This window comes from Oncorhynchus gorbuscha, linkage group LG01 (genome assembly GCF_021184085.1).
Source record: "Oncorhynchus gorbuscha isolate QuinsamMale2020 ecotype Even-year linkage group LG01, OgorEven_v1.0, whole genome shotgun sequence".
Classification (NCBI taxonomy): Eukaryota; Metazoa; Chordata; class Actinopteri; order Salmoniformes; family Salmonidae; genus Oncorhynchus; species Oncorhynchus gorbuscha.
The window spans coordinates 58109089-58130798 of record NC_060173.1 but is presented as its reverse complement, the minus strand read 5'-3'; the positions used below and the strand labels follow the sequence as shown (position 1 = coordinate 58130798).

Sequence of the window (21710 nt, the reverse complement as noted above, 5' to 3'; positions counted from 1 at the left end):
AGCAATGAACTATGCACAATTGAACAATTTACACAGAACATTTCACAGAAACACATTTACTGGATGAACTGTGCAGATGCAGTGTGGCAACAGAATTACGGTTAAAATCATCCTCAATTTTCACGTGACCACATTTTTTCAAAACTGTTAAATATCTGCTTCGAAATAAGATTCAAAAGATGTCTGCAGAAAGAATGGGTGTCAGCTATGACATGCAAATCAAAATGTATTTGTCACATGCTTCGTAAACCACAACGACTATCAGTGAAATAATGACTTACCAACAACTGAGAGAAAAATAATAATACCATGGCTATACATGGGGTACCAGTACCGACTACTGTAATTCTGGTAACATAATTACGAGTTTTAATCACTTAATAATTCATAAACTTGATGTCAGCAAAAACACTAACTAATTGGTAGGTCAACCTTTACTTGTTACTTCTGTGAACATTCATTATCCTCCCTCATGAGGGAGAGAAATGAGAAAATATCTTAAATATATGTGTGGGTTTTTGGTAACGGAATTACAAGGCACAGGGCAATGTTTCTTAATCTTACAGAAGAAAAATCATTTATCCAAAATGAATATAAGTGTTGAAATTACTTCAACATGATTGCGTTTTGATCCCTTTTCCATTGGTTTGACCAGAATGCAAAGCATTTGCTTATTCCACATTGCTAGGATGGAATATGGTTTAAAAATGTTCATTGGTCCTTTTACATGGAAATGCCTCTTACAGTTGTATTTGTATACCTGTTGTTTTCGGCATTTCACTGCAAGGTTGTATTTGTATACCTGTTGTTTTCGGCATTTCACAGCAAGGTTGTATTTGTATACCTGTTGTTTTCGGCATTTCACTGCAAGGTTGTATTTGTATACCTGTTATATTCTGCATTTCACTGCAAGGTTGTATTTGTATACCTGTTGTATTTGCCGAATACAACAGGTATACAAATACAACCTTACAGTGAAATGCTTGGTTGAAAGTACAAGACCAAATGTAACTAACAGGTGTCCCTAGTAGTAAAAATTAGAAGAGAACATTTAACTGACAGGTGTCCCTAGTAGTAAAAATTAGAAGAGAACATTTAACTGACAGGTTTCCCTAGTACCAAAGACATTTAACTGACAGGTTTCCCTAGTACCAAAGACATTTAACTGACAGGTTTCCCTAGTACCAAAGACATTTAACTGACAGGTTTCCCTAGTACCAAAGACATTTAACTGACAGGTTTCCCTAGTACCAAAGACATTTAACTGACAGGTTTCCCTAGTACCAAAGACATTTAACTGACAGGTTTCCCTAGTACCAAAGACATTTAACTGACAGGTTTCCCTAGTACCAAAGACATTTAACTGACAGGTTTCCCTAGTACCAAAGACATTTAACTGACAGGTTTCCCTAGTACTAAAGACATTTAACTGACAGGTTTCCCTAGTAGTAAAAAGTAGAAGAAAAAATGTAACTGACAGGTGTTCCTAGTAGTAAAGACATTTAACTGACAGGTGTCCCTAGTAGTAAAGACATTTAACTGACAGGTTTCCCTAGTAGTAAAAAGTAGAAGAAAAAATGTAACTGACAGGTGTCCCTAGTAGTAAAGACATTTAACTGACAGGTGTCCCTAGTAGTAAAGACATGTAACTGACAGGTGTCCCTAGTAGTAAAGACATGTAACTGACAGGTGTCCCTAGTATTAAAGACATGTAACTGACAGGTGTCCCTAGTAGTAAAGACATGTAACTGACAGGTGTCCCTAGTAGTAAAGACATGTAACTGACAGGTGTCCCTAGTAGTAAAGACATGTAACTGACAGGTGTCCCTAGTAGTAAAGACATGTAACTGACAGGTGTCCCTAGTAGTAAAAAGTAGAAGAGAAAATGTAACTGACAGGTGTCCCTAGTATTAAAGACATTTAACTGACAGGTTTCACTAGTACTAAAGACATTTAACTGACAGGTTTCCCTAGTACCAAAGACATTTAACTGACAGGTGTCACTAGTAGTAAAAAGTAGAAGGCAAAATGTAACTGACAGGTTTCCCTAGTAGTAAAAAGTAGAAGAGAACATTTCACTTTCTTTGACAGGTTTCCCTACTTACATCGATTCTGAAATCCTCGAGACGCTTAAACTTGCTCAAGCACTCCTGCAACTTGGGGTCGATCCCCATGTTCTTGTTTTTGGAGTATTTAAGAAATGCCCAAAACTTCTCAAGTCCATACAGCTGGCCTGTGGGAGATGGGGACACAGATACAGGCAGGTGTTAGGGAGAAGTCTAAGCCAAGGACCCAAATGGCACCCTATTCCCTATATAAGGCTCTGGTCAAAAGTAGTGCACTATATGGGGAATATGGTTCCATTTGGTACACAGAATGTACTCATTGTGGAGGAACAGTAGTAACCAAATCGAGAGTTATCACGCTGTGTTAATGTGTTGAGGTTCCCTAGGTGATGCATCTCACCAGCTTCGTAATCTTTCATGGTCTCCTCCTGGAAGTCCTTGAAAATGTTTGGCCTGAATTTCCTTTCCAGTCCGTAGCTGTAGTACCTGAACAGGCACTCCAAACCGTACCTGCAATACAGACAACAGGTATTAATCAGCTGTGTGTGGTGATCGACTAAACAAACACCAATTTACTAACACTAGTAGTGGTCCTGGAATTTTCTATTCACCCACCCTGACTGTCTAGCTTTTATTTTGGTGATTATTAGTTCTTAAAGATGATAAACTCTTTCAAAGACATTTTGTAAAAATCCAAATAACTTCACAGATCTTCATTGTAAATGGTTTGAATGCCGTTTCCCATGCTTGTTCAATGAACCATAAACAATTAATGAATATGCACCTGTGGAACAGTCGTTAAGACACTAACAGCTTACAGACGGTAGGCAATTAAGGTCACAGTTATGAAAACATAGGACACTAAAGAGGCCTTTCTACTGACTGAGAAACACCAAAAGAAAGATGACCAGGGTCCCGGCTCATCTGCGTGAACGTGCCTTAGGCATGCTGCAAGGAGGCATGAGGACTGCAGATGTGGCCAGGTCAATAAATTGCAATGTGCATACTGTGAGGCGCCTAAGACAGCACTACAGGGAGACAGGACAGACAGCTGATTGTCTTTGCAGTGGCATACCACGTGTAACAACACCTGCACAGGATCGGTACATCCGAACATCACACCTGCGGGACAGGTACAGGATGGCAACAACTGCCCGAGTTAAACCAGGAACACACAATCCCTCCATCAGTGCTCAGACTGTCCGCAATAGGCTGAGAGGCTGGACTGAGGGCTTGTAAGCCTGTTTTAAGGCAGGTCCTCACCAAACATCACCGGCAACAATGTTGCCTATGGGCACAAACCCACAGTCGCTGGACCAGACAGGACTGGAAGAAAGTGCTCTTCACTGCTTAGTCACAGTTTTGTCTCACCAGAGGTGATGGTCAGATTTGCATTAATTGTCAAAGGAATGAGCGTTGCACCGAGGACTGTACTCTGGAGCGGGATCGATTTGGAGGTTGAGGATCCGTCATGGTCTGGGGCGTTATGACACAGCATCATCGGACTGAGTTTGTTGTCATTGCAGGCAATCTCAACGCTCTGCGTTACAGGGAAGACATCCTCCTCCCTCATGTGGTACCCTTCCTGCAGAATGACAATGCCACCAGCCATACTGCTCGTTCTGTGTGTGATTTAATGCAAGACAGGAATGTCAGTGTTCTGCCATGGCCAGCGAAGAGCACAGATCTCAATCCAATTGAGCACGTCTAAGACCTGTAGAAGGAGGGTGAGGGCTAGGGCCATTCCCCCCAGAAATGTCCGGGAACTTGCAGGTGCCTTGGTGGAAGAGTGGGGTAACATCTCACAGCAAGACCTGGTAAATCTGGTGCCGTCCATGAGAAGATGCACTGCAGTACCTAATGCATCTTGTGGCCACACCAGATACTGACTGGTACTTTTGATTTTGACCTCCCCTTTGTTCAGGGACACATTATTCAATTTCTGTTAGTCACATGTCTGTGGAACTTGTTCAGTTCATGTCTCAGTTGTTGACTCTTTATGTTCATACAAATATTTACACAAATATTTAATGAAAATAAACACAGTTGACAGTGAGAAGAACACACTGACACACTGAACAATAATATAAATGCACTGATTTTACGGAGTTACAATTAAATAAGGAAATCCGTCAATTGAAATACATTCATTAGGCCTTAACCTATGGATTTCACATGACTGGGAATACAGATATGCATCTGTTGGTCACAGATACCATAAAAAATGATGGGGGCATGGATAAAAAATGTAAAAAGTCAGAATCTGGTGTGACCTCCATTTGCCTAATGAGGCTGTTGATTGTGGCCTGTGGAATGTTGTCCCACTCCTCTTCAATGGCTGTGCAAAGTTACTGGATATTGTCGGGAACCTGAACATGCCGTCGTACATGTCAATCCAGAGCATTCCAAACATGGGTGATTTGTAAGTCGCTCTGGATAAGAGCGTCTGCTAAATGACTTAAATGTAAATGTAAATGTGATCTTGTCAAGGTATCTCTGTGCATTAAAATTGCCATCAATAAAATGTCATTGTTTTCATCTGCCCATACCATAACCCCACCACCACTGTTGACATCAGGAAGCTGCTCACCCACACGACGCCATACACACTGCCTGCCGGTAGAGTTGAAACCGGGATTCATCTGGGAAGAGTACACTTCTCCAGCGAGCCAGTGGCTATCGAAGGTGAGCATTTTCCTACTGAAGTCGGTTATGACGCCAAACTGCAGTCTGATCAAGACCCCGGTGAGGATGACGAGCACACAGATAAGCTTCTGATAGTTTGTGCAGAAATGATTTGGTTGTGCAAGCCCACAGTTTCCTCAGCTGTCTGGGTGGTTGGTCTCAGACGATCCTGCAGGTGAAGAAGCCAGGTGTGGAGGCCGGTTGGACGTACTGACAAATTCTCTAAAACATTGGAGGTGGCTTATAGTAGAGAAATGAACATTAAAGTCTCCGGCAACAGCTATGATGAACATTCCTGCAGTCAGCATGCCAATAGCACACTCCCTCAAAACTTGAGACATCTATGGCAATGTGTTATGTGACAAAACTGAACATTTTAGTGACCTTATGTTTTATTGATCATGCTGTTAAAATCATCTTTTCAATATTCCACACCTTTCAGGTGGATGGATTATCTTGGCAAAGGAGAAACACTCACTAAACAGGAACATTTGAGAGAAATCATATTTTTGTGCATATGGAAAATGTCTGGGATCTGTTTATTTCAGCTCATGAAACATGGGACCAACACTTCACATGTTGCCTTTATATTGTAGTTCAGTAGGTCCATTAACTTTTCTACATACTTTATATCTGGTTTTAGATGTTTTACACAAAAAGTTGTTTTTTTCTTTCTGAAAAATAATTGTGTACACTGTAATAATTGTGTACACAAAAAACGCTTAGGCGGACCACCCAAGAATTTATTTGGCAGAAAATGCCCTGTGCTTGATTGAGTCAGGTGTGTTAGAGCAGGGCTGGAACAAGTGTCTGCCCCTGTTGCCTCCCCTTCCCAAACTCAATTTTAGGCCCAAATAATTTTACGGGTCAAGAGCCTTCACACATTGCACTCTCCTTGCCCAACATGCAATTTTAAGCTCTTTACAATCAAAGTTCTGTGTATAATTGGTAGATTGGTAAGTAATTAAGCGAAGAATGAAATGAAGCATTACCTGTATCCCTCCTTGCCATCCTCCACCACCAGCTGCTTGAACTCCTCATACATCTTCCTGTTGAAGTGATCCCTCAGGAAGAACGACCAGAAACGGAACAGCGTGTTCATCTCCTGGGATTGGCCGATGCCCAACCGCTTGCGTTCTGTGATTAGTGGGGTGGAGGGGTTAAAGGTCAGTCAGACACTATCTGTGTCCCAAATGCCACCCTATTTCCTATAATTTCAAAAGTAGTGCACTATGGAGGCCATTTGACCTTTTGGGACGCAAACCTGTGTGACAAAGCAAGCAACAGCTATTGTTTCTATGCGCAGTGTTCCTAACTATTTACACACAAGTATAATGTGTTGTTACTTTCTAGTCTCTGAATGGGTGATCGTGCCTGCCGCGCCTGCGTGTGATCTTTGTTTGGGGAAAGAATATGGGTAGCTATGCGTACCGTTTAGGCAGCGTCGACGGTACTTGTGATAAACGTGTTGTGTGAAGCCGTTCTCCTTGAGCAGCTCGTGGGAGGGGTGCTGGAAATTGGGGAGCGACTGGGGGGTACAGCCAATTCCCCCCAATACAGGTGTACCCTCTGAGGGGCTGGCATTGGAGCTGGAGAGAGAGGGAAGAGGAGTGATTAAAAGTACATACAAACACCACTGACAAATTAAACCTGTATGAAAAGTGTATAAGTAAACAATTCCAAACTCTGTCTTGGGGACCCCAAGGTGTGCACATGTTGGTTTTTGCCCCAGTACTACACAGCAGATTCAAATAACCAACTCATCATTGGGATCCGATTGTTTGAGTCAGCTGTGTAGTGCTGGGGGGGGGGGGGGCAAGAAGAAAACATGCACCCCTTGGGGTCTCCAGGACCGAGTTTGGGAAACGCTGGTATAAGTACATGTACCAATGTGTAAGTGATAAACAATTCTGTACGACCTCAACCATTCTTATAGCATTGAAATGTTCTAAAGAAGACATAACAAAAAGACTTCTGTAGCAATATGAACAAGTGCAAACGTTAGCAACAGGAGATGAGGGGACTTGACTCACCTGACTGAGGCGGTGCGAGATCGGTGCTCCCGCGAGTCCATCACCCAGCCAACATGGCACTCCATGGGGGGGTTGGAGCTGTGCCTGGTCTTCCTTTTCCTGGGGGTCTAAAGACAGGGGGGGTTAGAGAGAGGACAGTTAACCACAAACAGTACCCACAGCAGTCAAGATGCCCAGACCCAAATCCACCCCTAGTTGGAGGTTTCAGATGTAAATGAAAGACACTTCACAAATTAAATGTATAAATAGAGGAGCAGTGTGCCACCTCACAGATGTCAGAATCATAACCAATAGACAACTGAACCCTGGTAGATCTACGGGATGTGGGTATGTCTAAGCAAAATGTCAGACACAAAATTGTTACCTTGGCGTCGACGGGCCGGCTCTCCTTCACAACAGGGTAGAAACGGGGCGTCATGGCGGGGTCCTTCCGGTGTGGGGTGCGAGGCGTGCGAGGTGTCCGGGCACTGCGGTTGTTGGGCGATTCAGGTACAGTAGTCGGGAGGGAGCGTGCTATTGTGGAAGGCTCAGGGGCACCGAACAGTTTGTTCGCCAAGGCGTCTACGGGAACTGAGAGAGGAGTCACGTGTTCATATGGGTCATTTCTGGATCACAGCTTCCATTTCAATATGCACATGAATAAGACTTACGTGGAGGTATTCCTATAACTTGTCGGTGTTGTAAAGCCATAGAAACATTCCCACTGTATTATTCTGCTCTCTATATCTGGTGTTATTTCCCAACTTTGGTTCAGTAGAGTGGTTGTGTTTGGCATGTGATTAAGCCATAGCTGTGGGACCCCCCATCTTAGTAAGAGGTCTGCGTCTTATCCGTTCATGTGTCTGTGGTACTCACTCTGCTGGGGCTTTGGGGGTCCAGGGGGCACCTCCTGGTTGGGGTCGACGGGGGGTTCTGGGGTCAGGCAGTCAAACTCCTCTCGGCTGATCAGGTGAACCTTTTTGAAGTTCTCCACCTCTTGCTGCAGAGACATGACAGGGAGGCTCAGTGAAACAGCGGTGGTGAACTCAATGGGTCGTTTCAGGGAGGCAGATCTAGTCCTAGAATAAAAAGCATGTACAATGGAGATTTTCCATTGAAAGTGCTTCTTTGTAAAAAGGTCTTCACGGGTCCTGGTTGACCCGATATACCCGAGACCCAACCGAAATTCTAACTTGTCCCTCGAGACCGGGTCCTGTTTGATTGTCAATTGTCTACAGCTGATAGACCTGAGTGGACCCGACCACAACCGAAATTCTAACTCCATTTAGATCCAGAGAAATCTACTTAATCCAGGACTAGCCTTTATTTGTGTCCGATAAATCGTCACAATATCAAATCAGACCAGGTGATGAACATTCAAAAGCAAAACATTTGATCATGTGATCATTTTCACCACCTCATTGCATATCCAAAAAACAGTTTTTTTCTTCTTCAAGAGTCAAACAAAAGATGGGGGGGGGATTAGGAAATAGGCTGTAATCAACAATGATCTGTGGAGCATAATGTACCTTCTTCAAAGTTTGGCAACGGTCAGACACGCACCAACATGGCATGGTGACCAAGAATACTACTAGGCTATGGTATAAAAATAGCAACAAAAGTATAGGAACTAAACTAGAACTTGACTTCTACACACAGAGCTTTTGTCTCAAATGGCACCCTATTGCCTATATAGTGTATTACTTTTGAACAGGACCCATACATTTCTGGTAGTGCGGTAAATAGGATGCCATTTCGGGTGCAACCTAGGAAACAAGAGTTACTTTTCAAGCGCCAGCCATCTCTGACCAAGTTACCTGTGAAGACCTCTGAAGAGCCATTTGTCCCGAAACCCACTCCACAGAGCCCTTAGCCAGGCATAGGCAGCCCAGGTAGGGTTTATTTATTAACACACCACTGGATGGGGGGGCACGTGAACGGCACAAAGTGCCCTGCCACAATGAGAGCAGGGACAAAAACAGCCCACTTAAGTTATATCAGTGATACGCGGTTGTTCATAACTGATTGGTTTATTATTGCTGTCTATTTGTTTGTTTTTTTATCTCTGAATGGTGACTGTCACAACAAGAGTGTATTTTGTTTAAATGGTTTCCGGTCCTGGTGGAAACTAGGCACATGCCTCATTTAATTAAAGAATCTGGAATTACTTAGGCTGTCCCCAAATAGTTAGTTACTACCTATTGAAAATTCTGATATCCATCCTCACAGTCCTCAAATGAATGCACCTATTCTAGATAAGAGTGCTTGCTACCTGACTACAGAGTTCAAGTGAAAGGGACTGACCTTGATGGTGGCGTACTCGGGTTCGTAGTTGTCATCCCACAGATCTGCTTCGTAGTAGTACAGGCCGTCGTTGATCACCTTCACCAGCTCATTGGTCAGCTTGGAGCGTGACGTGTGGTGGCCCGTGCGGTCACCCCCTGGGTGCTTGCGCAGGTAGGGCGGCGTCTGTGTCACAATGAGGATCTTGTTGACGTCATTGTCGGCGATCTCGCAGTCCGAGTCCTCATCGGACCAGTCGGTAAATGTGTTCCTGCGGCCATCCATCTGCTCCATCTCCTCGTCAAACATGAAGTCCAGCTCCTCGGGCTCATCCTTGGCTGAGGCGTTGGAGGGGACGAGGCTGAGGCCTGCCTTGGGCACCGGGGAGAGAGCGTCTTCCTTCTGCTGCAACGAAGGGGTCTACCATCAGTCAACGTCCATGGGAGGAGGCGTGGATGGATGGATGGGTGCCAAGGTGGAGAGGGAGACAAGGAAGTAGAGAAAGGGCAATGTAGAGGTATGGAGCAGGCAGACAGTCATACTGTATACAGGCAGGGACACCATGAAGAGGGTGCTGGTGAACAGATGAATAGATAACACCACAGGCAGGAGCAATGGACTAGTGATGAACAGTAACATATTGAACATAACCCAAATGGCAACCTATTCCATATGTAGTGCACTACTTTGAACAAGCGCTTTGGTCTATGTCTACTATCTGGCAGAATTAGATCATGATTACTTGCATCAATCCAGTGGCGATTTGTTTAGCAAACTCTGCAATCGCATTTGCACTACAAAAACACCCTAATCAAACAAATCCCTGGCTGGTGAGCACTTGAATTAAAGGGTATCTACACCAAAAAATAAAAATTTCTTAGATTTTTCCCAGATCTCAAAAGCGGTCACCTGAAGAGGTGTACATTGCTGTGGACTTTAAGCTGCGCTATTCAGAAATTGCTCTGCCATTTTCTGGTGGCAAAAATTATAATAGATAGCCAAATTTCAGACTACAATTTTTATATTGTAGAGACTCATAGTACCATCTACACTACTGTGAAAGATATTTTCCATCACCAAAAATATTGTATTTTCAGCTTTTTGAAGCTGGTGTACAAACCGAAAGTAAAAGACACAAAAACAAAACTTAACGGGAAGCATAGAAATAGCACACATAAAACTGCTTCATAGACTCGTTTTCAATGAGAATGACAGATCTATAACACACCTTTCCATGTGAATTTGATAATGTCATCAAAAAACTTACATATTACAGTTTTAAAACATTACATTTAGTTGTTTTGGTTCAACTATCCCCGATTCAATGGAATTACAACCCTCTGCATGCAAGGTGCATTCTTCCATCACATATACAGCTGATTCTCAAGATATTGCACACTAATGAGATGCTATTGAGCCAACACTACTACACTGTCTGAGCCCAGGACTACACGCTTTCTGGTAAGTTTTGATTACAATACTGGGTGGGGTGAATATATTTTATATGACATTTTTTGTTAACTAGTAAATAGTAGCCTACAGCAAAGTGTGTATAAATCATTTCTAACTTATTAACAATTTCTGTGAGTTAGTTTTTACTACCATGTGGGTTTTAGCTTGCTTGAGCCTGCTAACTGAGGAGTGTTAATTCACCTGTTCCAATACATGTTTCATTTTAAAACTGTTATCTTACAATGGAGTTGTTTAATCTAGCTGCTTAACTATTTATCTGTACATGGAATTGTATTAGTTTTTTACTCACTTTTTAAAATAATCTTTACAGGAAATTACCGCAGGCACTATCTGATGTGTGGAGACATTTCACTGCAGCTAATGTAGAAGGAAAAGCTGTGTACATTTGCAAATACTGTGCCAAATCATATGTGAGGAATCCAATAAAGATGCAGAATCATCTGGCCAAGTGCATAAAGTTCCCTCAGCGCTCACAACAGCCCCTGACAAGTCCCTCTACTTCTATTCGAGGTGTAAATGATGAATCAGACACCTTATCGATAGCAACAGCTCATGGTCCTCCTGGAATCAAGTTTCTTTTTAGACTCAATGGAGGAACGTAGTCAGAGAAATGCTGATGAATGTCTTCCTCGAGCTGTGTATGCAACTGGTTCACCTCTGATGCTCACAGGCAATGTGTATTGGAAGAGATTTCGGAATGTTCTTCGACCAGCGTACACCCCTCCAACCAGACATGCTTTATCTACTCATTTGCTGGATGAAGAGTTTTACAGAGTTCAAGTGAAGGTCAATCAAATCATAGAGAAAGCAGACTGTATTGCAATCATCTCTGATGGGTGGTTGAATGTTCGTGGGCAAGGAATAATTAACTACATCTCCACCCCTCAACCAGTATTCTACAAGAGCACAGACACAAGGGACAACAGACACACCGGTCTCTACATTGCAGATGAGCTGAAGGCAGTCAATGGACTTGACCCCAGAGGGTATTTGCACAGGTGACAGACAATGCTGCAAACATGAAGGCTGCTTGGTCTAAGGTGGAGTCCTACCCTCACATCACACCCATTGGCTGTGCTGCTCATGCATTGAATCTGCTCCTCAAGGACATCATGGCACTGAAAACAATGGATACACTCTACAAGAGAGCCAAGGAAATGGTTATGTATGTGAAGGGTCATCAAGTTATAGCAGCAAAATGAGAAGAATAAGAGCACCACATTGAAGCTGCCCAGCAACACCCATTGGGGTGTTGTTGTCATCATGTTTGACAGTCTCCTGGAGGGGAAGGAGTCTCTCCAAGAAATGGCCATATCACAGTCTGCCGATATGGACAGCCCCATCAAGAGGATCCTCCTGGATGATGTATTTTGGGAGAGAGTGGTAAGCAGCCTGAAACCTCTGAAACCTATAGCAGTAGCCATTCCACGGATTGAGGGAGATAATGCCATCCTGTCTGATGTTCAAACTCTGCTTGCAGATGTAAGAGAAGAAATCCATACTGTCCTTCCCACTTCACTGTTGATCCAAGCAGAGTACACTGCAGTTCTGAAATACATCAAAAAGCATGAATACTTCTGCCTGAAGCCCATACACTCCGCAGCGTACACATTGTACCCCAAGTATGCTGGCAAGAGCATCCTGTCTGGTGCAGAGCTCAACAAGGACTATGGTGTCATCACTACTGTGTCTCACCCCCTTGGCCTGGATGAGGGCAAGGTTCTTGGCAGTCTGGCGAAGTACACTACCAAGCAAAGGCTTTGGGATGGAGATGCAATATGGCAGTCGTGCCAACATATCTCATCAGCCACCTGGTGGAAGGGACTTTGTGGATCTGAGGCTCTTTCTCCTGTTGCCTCCATCATCCTCCAAATCCCACCAACATCAGCCGTCTCAACTGATCCTTGATTGGGAACACACACCAAAGCACGCAACAGGCTGACCAATACAAGGGTTGAAAAATTGGTGGCCATAAGGGCAAATTTGAGGCTTTTTGAGCCTGACAACAAGCCATCCTCAAGGTTGGAAAGTGACAGTGAACATGAGGCCTCAGAGTCCCGATGTTCAAGAGGTGGACATTGAGGAGGTCCAGGGAGAAGACATGGAACCCTGAGAGGAAGACAACCAAAACTTTAATTTCTTGATGTATGTTGAAAAGGTTTTGGGAGATACGATGGATCATTGGGGATCATTTAATATTCCCTTTCGTTGTTCAGCAAAATCATCCATGTGAAGAGTCAACTCATTTAATTAAACTTCAGTTTGTAACTAAATTGTATTATTTCGATTGGAAGGATTAAAATGTTTGTTTCCATATGATAAATATATCCAATGCAAAAAACTACTATATTTAAAATGGGATTAATATTAATTCCCATATATTGCCGTTAATTCCAACAGAAAAAATACATACAAAAAGAACCGACAATGATCTTTGTTATAGAGATTTGTTTTTACAGATGTAGGATAATGGTCTGAGGTGAGTGAGAGCCATTCCGCTGTATCCTCTTTCATTGCCAGACCACTCAACTGGACATAGAGTGGCTGGATCCAACTCCACTCACCTTGGTTCTGGCCGGGGAGGGCTTGGGTCTCTTCTTCACCTCGATCCAGGACTCAGAGTCCAGGTCGGGCAGACTGGCCGACAGTCCCTTGGGCATGCTCTTCAGGTTGGACACGTCCTGCTCCATCTTGGGCTGCATGGAGGCCCTGGTCATGCCCCTGGTGGGCGTGGAGGACCGGGGAGACCCTGGAGCAGACTCTGTCGATTAGATTGACTCTATAGGTGAGCACAAGACTAGACAAGCCTACAGAGTGGCCTAGTGAGGGTAAGCCCACTATATCAGCTACCTTTCAATAGTTGTGTCTCAAATGGCACCCTATTCTGTTTATAGTGTGTGCTTGGGATGCAGTCATAGCTACCACTCATACCCCTTGAACTACCTACCTTATTAAATAATACGCGTTTTCTAATCATTGTCTATTAGACACAAAGTAGGAAAGCACTTGACTGAATCAGTGTACTCACAGAGAAGCATTAAGAAATAAGCCCTTTTATCCAATGGTTTTACGCCTCACAGTATTACACTGTATACCTCGGTCCTTAGGGAACAAGTGTCTGGGTTCTGCTCCAACTGAGCCAACGTACAGAAGCATTTAGCCTTCACCTGAGCGTTGTGATGTAAGTGGATAGCGAGAAACAAGCGCGTAGATAGTGATTGTGGCTGGCTAGGTGGTAGAGCACAGCCATGTGATTTAAGAGCTACTTTATATGGCTAAGTATCACTGTCTGTTTTGATAGTGAATGTAATAAAATGTAATGATATATACACACACACACGTCTGTTCGATAGTCTCTTCGATAGTCTCTTTAAGTGGGTGCGGCTGACGAGGTTTTTGATTTTCTCTATTTTTGCATATTGTGGACACTGAATGTTAGATCTTCAACCAAAACCCAATATTAGATAAAAGGAACCTGAGTGAACAAATAACACATGTTGATAGCAGTGGAGGCTGGTGGGAGGAGCTATAGAAGGATGGACTCATTTTTAAAGGATGTAATGTAACCAATGGAACAGCGTCAAACACACTGTTTAAATGCATTTGGTACCATTCCATAGATGTCATTCCAGCCATTACAATGAGCCTGTCCTGATATAGCTCCTCCCACTAGCCTATTCTGATTGTTTATTAAATAAATGAAAGTATTCTCAAAGTTAAGTGTTACGGATACAGTTATCCTGTGTGTGTGTATCCTGTGTGTGTGTTTCTTTTCTCTCCTTCTCCACTCACAGGTGAAAATCATCACTCAACAATCAATCAGAAGACACACCTCCTCCTATTTCCTGACCTATCACAGTTCCTTCCCCATGGTTTAAAAACCCCATCATTTGTTTGTTCTAAAGCTCAGCTCAATCTCTAGCTCAATCTCTCTGTAAATGCCATGTCTGTAGGTCTCTGTGTTTCACTCTCGCTTTGTGTCTTAACCTCTCTTTTGTTTAAAGCACCTCCATAGCACTTTGTCATCACCTGTGAGTATTGTTTTTGGTTATGGTGTTTGTTTGTTTGCTGGTGGGAAAAGGGGGAAACCAAGACAAGTCGCCCATGGGCATACACTACCCGTAGGTGAACTTTGTTAAATACACTAGTTAGAACTGGGCAGACCACCCACTGTATTTTTGGTTAGTTAGTTAGCTGTTGTTAAAGTAGGCTAGTCTAGCTTAGGGGTGTGTTATTGTATATTTATTGTTTCTTTCCTTGGGTCCAGCTCAGCCCCTTTTCCTGCTCCCCCCATTACCGTGTGTTTATAAATAAACCTAGTTTGACGGTAGATTTCTGTTGTCGTGGTTATTTCGTGCACACTTTTCCTTTTCACAATAATAATTTGCATGAGTTATGTTACGGGTCTCATTACCATCCCCCCCTAGACTGTCGGGCCAAAAGGGATTCGTAACATTAAGCAACACCCGATGCCTACAGTCTGAAAAAATAATTCCCCCCTTACTCAAATTGTTGTGCCACCACTAACTACAAATGACTGCAACCTAACCAGGGATTTTTCTGCAATTGAAAGCAACACTTGTTTTGTTTTTCAATTTTTACAAAGTCTGCTGCCTCAGTTTGTATGATGGCAATTTGCATATACTCCAGAATGTTATGAAGAGTGAATAATTGCAAAGTCCCTCTTTGCCATGCAAATTAACTGAATCCCCAAAGAACATTTTCACTGCATTTCAGCCCTGCCACAAAAGGACCAGCTGACATCATGTCAGTGATTCTCTTGTTAACACAGGACTAATGATGATAAATACAATCCACCTATGTGTAATCAAGTCTCCGTATAAATGCACCTGCACTGTGATAGTCTCAGAGGTCCGTTAAAAGCGCAGAGAGCATCATGAAGAACAAGGAACACACCAGGCAGGTCCGAGATACTGTTGTGAAGAAGTTTAAAGCCGGATTTGGATACAAAAAGATTCCCCAAGCTTTAAACATCCCAAGGAGCACTGTGAGAGCCAGAAATCTTTGTTTGTAGGTGACCAAATACTTATTTTTCCTACAATGTGATTTTCTTCTCTCCATTTTGTCTGTCATAGTTGAAGTGTACCTATGATGAAAATTACAGACCTCTCATCTTTTTAAGTGGGGGAACTTGCACAATTGGTGGCTGACTAAATACTTGTTTTGCCCCACTGTAGGTGTGCGGGTAAGTCTAAAGGGTGTGGATAGAGTCAGCGCAAGACAGTTAAAAAAAAAAAAAAAATAGGGTAAATGCAGGTATTCCAGGTAGCAATTTGATTAGCTATTTAGCAGCCTTGTTTAGCAGTCTTATGGCTTGGGGGTAGAAGCTGTTTCAGGGTCCGGTTGGTTCCAGATTGGTACTGCTTGCCGTGCAGTAGCATTGAGAACAGTCCATGGCTTGGGTGGCTGGAATCTGACAATATTTTGGGCCTTCCTCAGACACCCCCTGGTATAGATGTCCTGGATGGTAGGGTGCTCGGCCCCAGTGATGTACTGGGCCATACTCACCACCCTCTGTAGCGCCTTGGGACGGGTGCCTTGCAGTTGCCGTAATAGGTAGAGATGCAGCCAGTCAAGACACTATCAATGGTGTAGTTGAAGAACTTTGAGGATCTGAGAGAGCCCATGCCTAATCTTTCCAGCCTCCTGATCGTCCAAAAGGTCACATTTTGACAAATTCTTCCAGGAGTCTTGATGATCATCCAGGTGCTTTTTGGCGAAAATTTAAGTCAACGTTTTGGACGACATGGGTCCCGTCCGTTATGTCTGGTGAAAACCAAATACTGCATCCCACAGTAACAACATAACAACGGTCAAGCATGGTGGTGGTAGTAATGTGATGGATTGGGGATGCTTTGCTGCCTCAGGACCTGGATGACATTGCCGTCATTGAAGGAACCATGAATTCTGTTCTGTATTAGATAGTTTTAATGGAGAATATCAGGCAATTCGTACGTGAGTTGAAGCACAGCTGGGTCATGCAGCAAGACCCAGAACACACAAACAAGTCTACATGAGAATGGCTGAAAACAAACAAATGTAAAGTTCTGGAATGGCTTAGTCAAAGTCTGGATGCGATTGAGATGTGGCAGGATCTGAATTGAGCAGTTCATGCTCAAAAACCCACAAATGTTGCTGAGTTAAAGCAGTTCTGCATGGAAGAGTGGGATGTTAAAAGACTGATCATCAGTTACAGGAAGCATTTGGTTGCAGTCATTACAGCTAAGGGGGGCATTGGGTGTTGCACAAGTTTGTTAATTACAGTGCCTTCAGAAAGTATTCACTTTCTTTCCCCACATTCAGTTGCCGGAATGGAAGGAAAGCGCCTCAGGGATTTCACCCCGAGGTCAATGACTTTAAAACAGAGTTTAATGGCTGTGATAGGAGAAAACTAAGGATGGATCGGCAACATTGTAGTTACTCCACAACACCAACCTAAATGACAGAGTGAAAAGAAGGACGCCTGTACCTCATTTGATTTCTTACAAAACATGCTTGTTTTGTAAAAAAAGAACTGTTTGCAATAAGACACTTAAGGTAAACTGCAAAAAATGTGGGAAAGAAATGTACTTTATGCCCTGAACATCCCTTAGTGTTATGTTTGGGGCAAATCCAACCAATCACTGAGTATCACTCTTCATATTTCCAAGCATGGTTGCAGCTGCATCATGTTGGGGGTATGCTTGTCATCGGCAAGGACTAGGGAGTGTTTTGGGGGAAAAAAGAAAAGCAATAAAGCGAAATCCTAGAGGAAACCCTGGTTCAGCCTGCTTTTCAACAGACAGAAACAAATTTCACCTTTCAGCAGGAAAATAACCTAAAACACTAAATATACATTTAAGTTGCTAATAGAGTTACAGTTTTGACTTAAATCAACTACCAACGATCAACTTCACAGAGCTGGAAGATTAATAAAAATGTGCAAATATTGTATCAATCCAGGTTTGCAAAGCTCTTAGGGAGACTTACCCAGAAAGACTCACAGCTGTAAATCGCTACCAAAAGGTGAGTCTAACATGTATTGACTCAGGGGTGTGAATGAGACATTTCTGTATATAATTTTCAATAAAACTTGTAAAATGTCTAAAAACATGTTCACTTTGTCATTATGGTGTATTGTGTGTAGATGGGTGAGAAAGAACATGTATTTAATCCTTTTAGAATTCAGGCTGTAACAAGAAGAATATGGAATAAGTCAAGGGGTATGAATACTTTCTGAAGGCGCTGTAGATAAATGAAATAAGTATCAACATTGTGTTATTTGCTCACTCGGTTTTACTTTATTCAATTTTAGGTTTTGGCTGAAGATCTGAGTACATTCAGTCTATCATTTGTATAGTGTGTGGCTGGCTAGGGGGTATAGCTACTGTACCTGTCTGCTTAGTGGGCATCTGCCGGGGCACGAACTCGGGGCAGTGGATGAGCTGGGTCAGGTCCACCTGGTTGGGGTCCGGTCCCATGGACTGGCCAGGAAGTGGCCACTTCTCCGGCTCCACCTTCCGACGGATCTTCATGTCAATGATTTCCACCTCTTTGCTGTCCTTCAAAGACTACGGGTAGATTTTTAAAAAGTGTTGAGGGTATTAAACAATGATATAGTATGCATCTACATGCAACTGTCAAAATAAAGAATTCACTTGAGTAAATGAGGTATATAACATATATTGAAAGCAGGTGGTTCCACACAGGTGTTGTTCCAGAGTTCATTAAGCAATTAACATCTCATCATCAAATCAAGTGCCTTTGGAAAGTATTCAGACCCTTTGACTTCTTCCACTTTGTTACGTTGCAGCCTTATAAAATTGATCAAACACACAATACGCCATAATGATGAAGCAAAAATACTTTGAATACATTTTTTCTAATGTATTACACATAAAACTGAAATATCACATTTACATAAGTATTCAGACCCTTTACTCAGTACTTTGTCTCTCCAGAGATGTTCGATCGGGTTCAAGTCCGGGCTCTGGCTGGGCCACTCAAGGACATTCAGAGACTTGTCCCGAAGCCACTCCTGTGTTGTCTTGGCTGTGTGCTTCGGGTCGTTGTCCTGTTGGAAGGTGAACCGTCACCCCAATCTGAGGTCCTGAGCGCTCTGAAGCAGGTTTTCATCAAGGATCTCTCTGCACTTTCCTCCGTTCATCTTTCCCTCAATCCTGACCAGTCTCCCAGTCCCTGCCACTGAACAACATCCCCACAGCAAGATGCTGCCACCACCATGCTTCACCGTAGGGCTGATGCCAGGTTTCCTCCAGACGTGACGCTTGGCATTCAGGCCAAAGAGTTCAATCTTGGTTTCATCAGACCAAAGAATCTGGTTTCTCATGGTCTGAGAATCCTTTAGGTGCCTTTTGGCAAACTCCAAGCAGGCAGTCTTGTGCCTTTTACTGAGTGGCTTCTGTCTGGCCCATCTACCAGAAAGGCCTGAACTCTAGAGCTCTGTCATAGTGACCATCAGGTTCTTGGCCACCTCCCTAACCAAGGCCACTCTCCGCCGATTGCTCAGTTTGGCCGGGCGGCCAGCTCTAGGAAGAGCCTTGGTGGTTCAAAACTTTTTTCATTTAAGAACAATGGAGGCCACTGTGTTCTTTGGGACCTTCAATGCTGCAGATATGTTTTGGTACCCTTCCCCAAATCTGTGCCTCAACACAATCCTGTCTAGGAGCTCTACGGACAATTCCTTTGACCTCATGGCTTGATTTTTGCTCTGACATGCACTCAACTGTGGGACCTTATATAGACAGGTGTGTGCCTTTCCAAATCATGTCCAATCAATTGAATTCACCACAGGTGGACTCCAATCAAGTATAAACATCAAGGATGATCAATGGAAACAGGATGCACCGGAGTTCAATTTCGAGTCTCACAGCAAAAGGGTCTGAATACTTATGTAAATAAGGTATTTCTGTTTATAATTAATACATTTGAAGAAAAAAAGAAAAGAAAAAAAAACTTCTCGCTTTGTCATTATGGGATATTGTGTGTAGATCGCTGTGGAAAATGTTTATTAAATCCATGTTAAAATACGGCTGTTTGTAACAAAATGTGGAAAAAGTCAAGGGGTCAGAATACTTTCCAAAGGCACTATATACAGCACATTTCAGACATGGATGCAACAGAATATGCTTCACAGAAGAAAAAAAAATGTAAACTGAAATATTTTCTACAGAGGATATATATATATATGTGTGTTTTAAGAGCCACAATAAAATCAGACTAAAAAGCACCCAAAGGAAAAGCAAAGCTAAGGTGTGTTTTAAGATCTCTTAATTATGTCCACTGTTTCAGCCCCCCTCCGGTTCGCTGGCAGGCTACTCCAGAGGCTGAGGCCATAATAACTAAAGGCTGCCTCTCCATGCCTCTTGGGCCTAGGCTTTGGGATAGTTAAAAGGCCAGTGCCAGAGGACCTTAGGGAACTACTGGTTACATAACTTAAAACCATGTCTAAAATGTATTGGGGTGCACAATCATGGATTGATTTAAAAACCAATAGAATAATATTTAAATTAATTCTAAAACTCACAGGCAGCCAGCGCAGACAGACTTTAAAACCGGTGTAATGTGTGCTCTGTCTGGTCTTGGTCAGTACCTGTGCTGCAGCATTCTGTTTTGCGGTTGACCAATGGCTTTCTTGTGTAGACCAGACAGGAGATCATTACAGTAGTCAAACTTGGATGAGTCTCTCTGTATCAGACAGAGAGAAACGGTCCGCACCCTGGCAATGTTCCTCAGGTGGTATTAAGCTGTTGGTCACATTCCTATTGTGTGATTCTAAACGGAGTTCAGAATCTAAAATTAAACCTAGGTTGTTTTTTTTACCTGGTGTTTTATCTTTATTGCCCAGGCGTAACAGATATAAACTGAACAGTAACACACAAAATCGAACCTTCTGGAACGCCACGTGAAATCTATTTTCTCTGAGTTATGTCCACAAATGGTTAAATAGGTCCTAAACAAATTTAGAACTGGAATGGAGAGGCCAACCCACCTCCCCAATCTATCCAGAAGGACATAATGGTCACCAGTGTTGAATGTTGCACTTAAATCGAAGAGTACAAGGACAGAGACCTGATCGGCATCTGTGTTGTCTCCAAGATCATTTATCAGTTTAACTAAGACTGTCTCAGTGTTGCTAAGAGTTGAAGAAGGGGTTCAGAAGGGGTTTGACCAAAGCAGTTTTTAGTGCAGTGGGGAAAGTGCCCGCAAACAGGTAGTGATTAACAATAGCTTGCCCTTCTTCAGATGTGCCTTTAAAAAATATTTGAGCATGGTGGTAAGCATGGGATCAAGAAGGCAGGTGGAAGGCCTACATTTGTGATATCCTGAGAATGTCTGTCATCCAGGGGAAATATAAATCTATATGCCTTTCCATTGTAGGCTAGGGCACAAAATGCTCATCAGGTTTTGCTTGACTGATAACCAGCCTAATGATTGTTATCTGCCGCAAAGACATCACATTTAGATAAAGCAACATCAACAAGGTGATATGTCAATAGAAAGCTCCTTTGGTAATAACCAGGTCCAGAGTATGGCTGTGGTTATGGGTGGGCCCAGTAGAAAGCCCCTTGGTAATAACCAGGTCCAGAGTATGGCTGTGGTTATGGGTGGGCCCAGTAGAAAGCCCCTTGGTAATAACCAGGTCCAGAGTATGGCTGTGGTTATGGGTGGGCCCAGTAGAAAGCCCCTTGGTAATAACCAGGTCCAGAGTATGGCTGTGGTTATGGGTGGGCCCAGTAGAAAGCCCCTTGGTAATAACCAGGTCCAGAGTATGGCCGAGGTTATGGGTGGGCCCAGTAGAAAGCCCCTTGGTAATTACCAGGTCCAGAGTATGGCTGTGGTTATGGGTGGGCCCAGTAGAAAGCCCCTTGGTAATTACCAGGTCCAGAGTATGGCCGAGGTTATGGGTGGGCCCAGTAGAAAGCCCCTTGGTAATTACCAGGTCCAGAGTATGGCCGAGGTTATGGGTGGGCCCAGTAACATGTTGGATAAAACGCATTGGCCTCAGAGTCTGTCAACATTAATATATCTCAAGGACAATAGATAATAGTTCAGATAAATCAGTAAAGAACGTGGGGCGGTGCTTTGGTAGCCTATACAGGGTTATGGCCAGCACTGGTGGCTGACATTTATACAGTATAGCATAACAGATGCCCAATGTCACCAAACA

General features: G+C 43.1%; 1 protein-coding gene across 3 annotated transcripts in view; it reads right to left on the bottom strand.

Annotated features, from left to right (window-relative positions):
- LOC124040426 (la-related protein 1-like) overlaps positions 1 to 21710 on the bottom strand; it is an 82308-nt gene that overhangs the window by 2582 nt on the left and 58016 nt on the right. For 2 of the 3 annotated variants that reach the window (XM_046357605.1, XM_046357625.1), the window contains 10 exons: positions 17913 to 18090; positions 13084 to 13280; positions 9068 to 9466; positions 7640 to 7763; positions 7149 to 7354; positions 6785 to 6891; positions 6183 to 6340; positions 5744 to 5888; positions 2467 to 2576; positions 2106 to 2233 (listed from right to left, as the gene is read on the bottom strand). In XM_046357605.1, coding sequence (XP_046213561.1) covers positions 2106 to 2233; positions 2467 to 2576; positions 5744 to 5888; positions 6183 to 6340; positions 6785 to 6891; positions 7149 to 7354; positions 7640 to 7763; positions 9068 to 9466; positions 13084 to 13280; positions 17913 to 18090 — 1752 coding nt within the window. The remainder of the gene's footprint in view (positions 1 to 2105; positions 2234 to 2466; positions 2577 to 5743; positions 5889 to 6182; positions 6341 to 6784; positions 6892 to 7148; positions 7355 to 7639; positions 7764 to 9067; positions 9467 to 13083; positions 13281 to 17912; positions 18091 to 21710) is intronic. The other variant, XM_046357616.1, reaches the window with a different exon arrangement.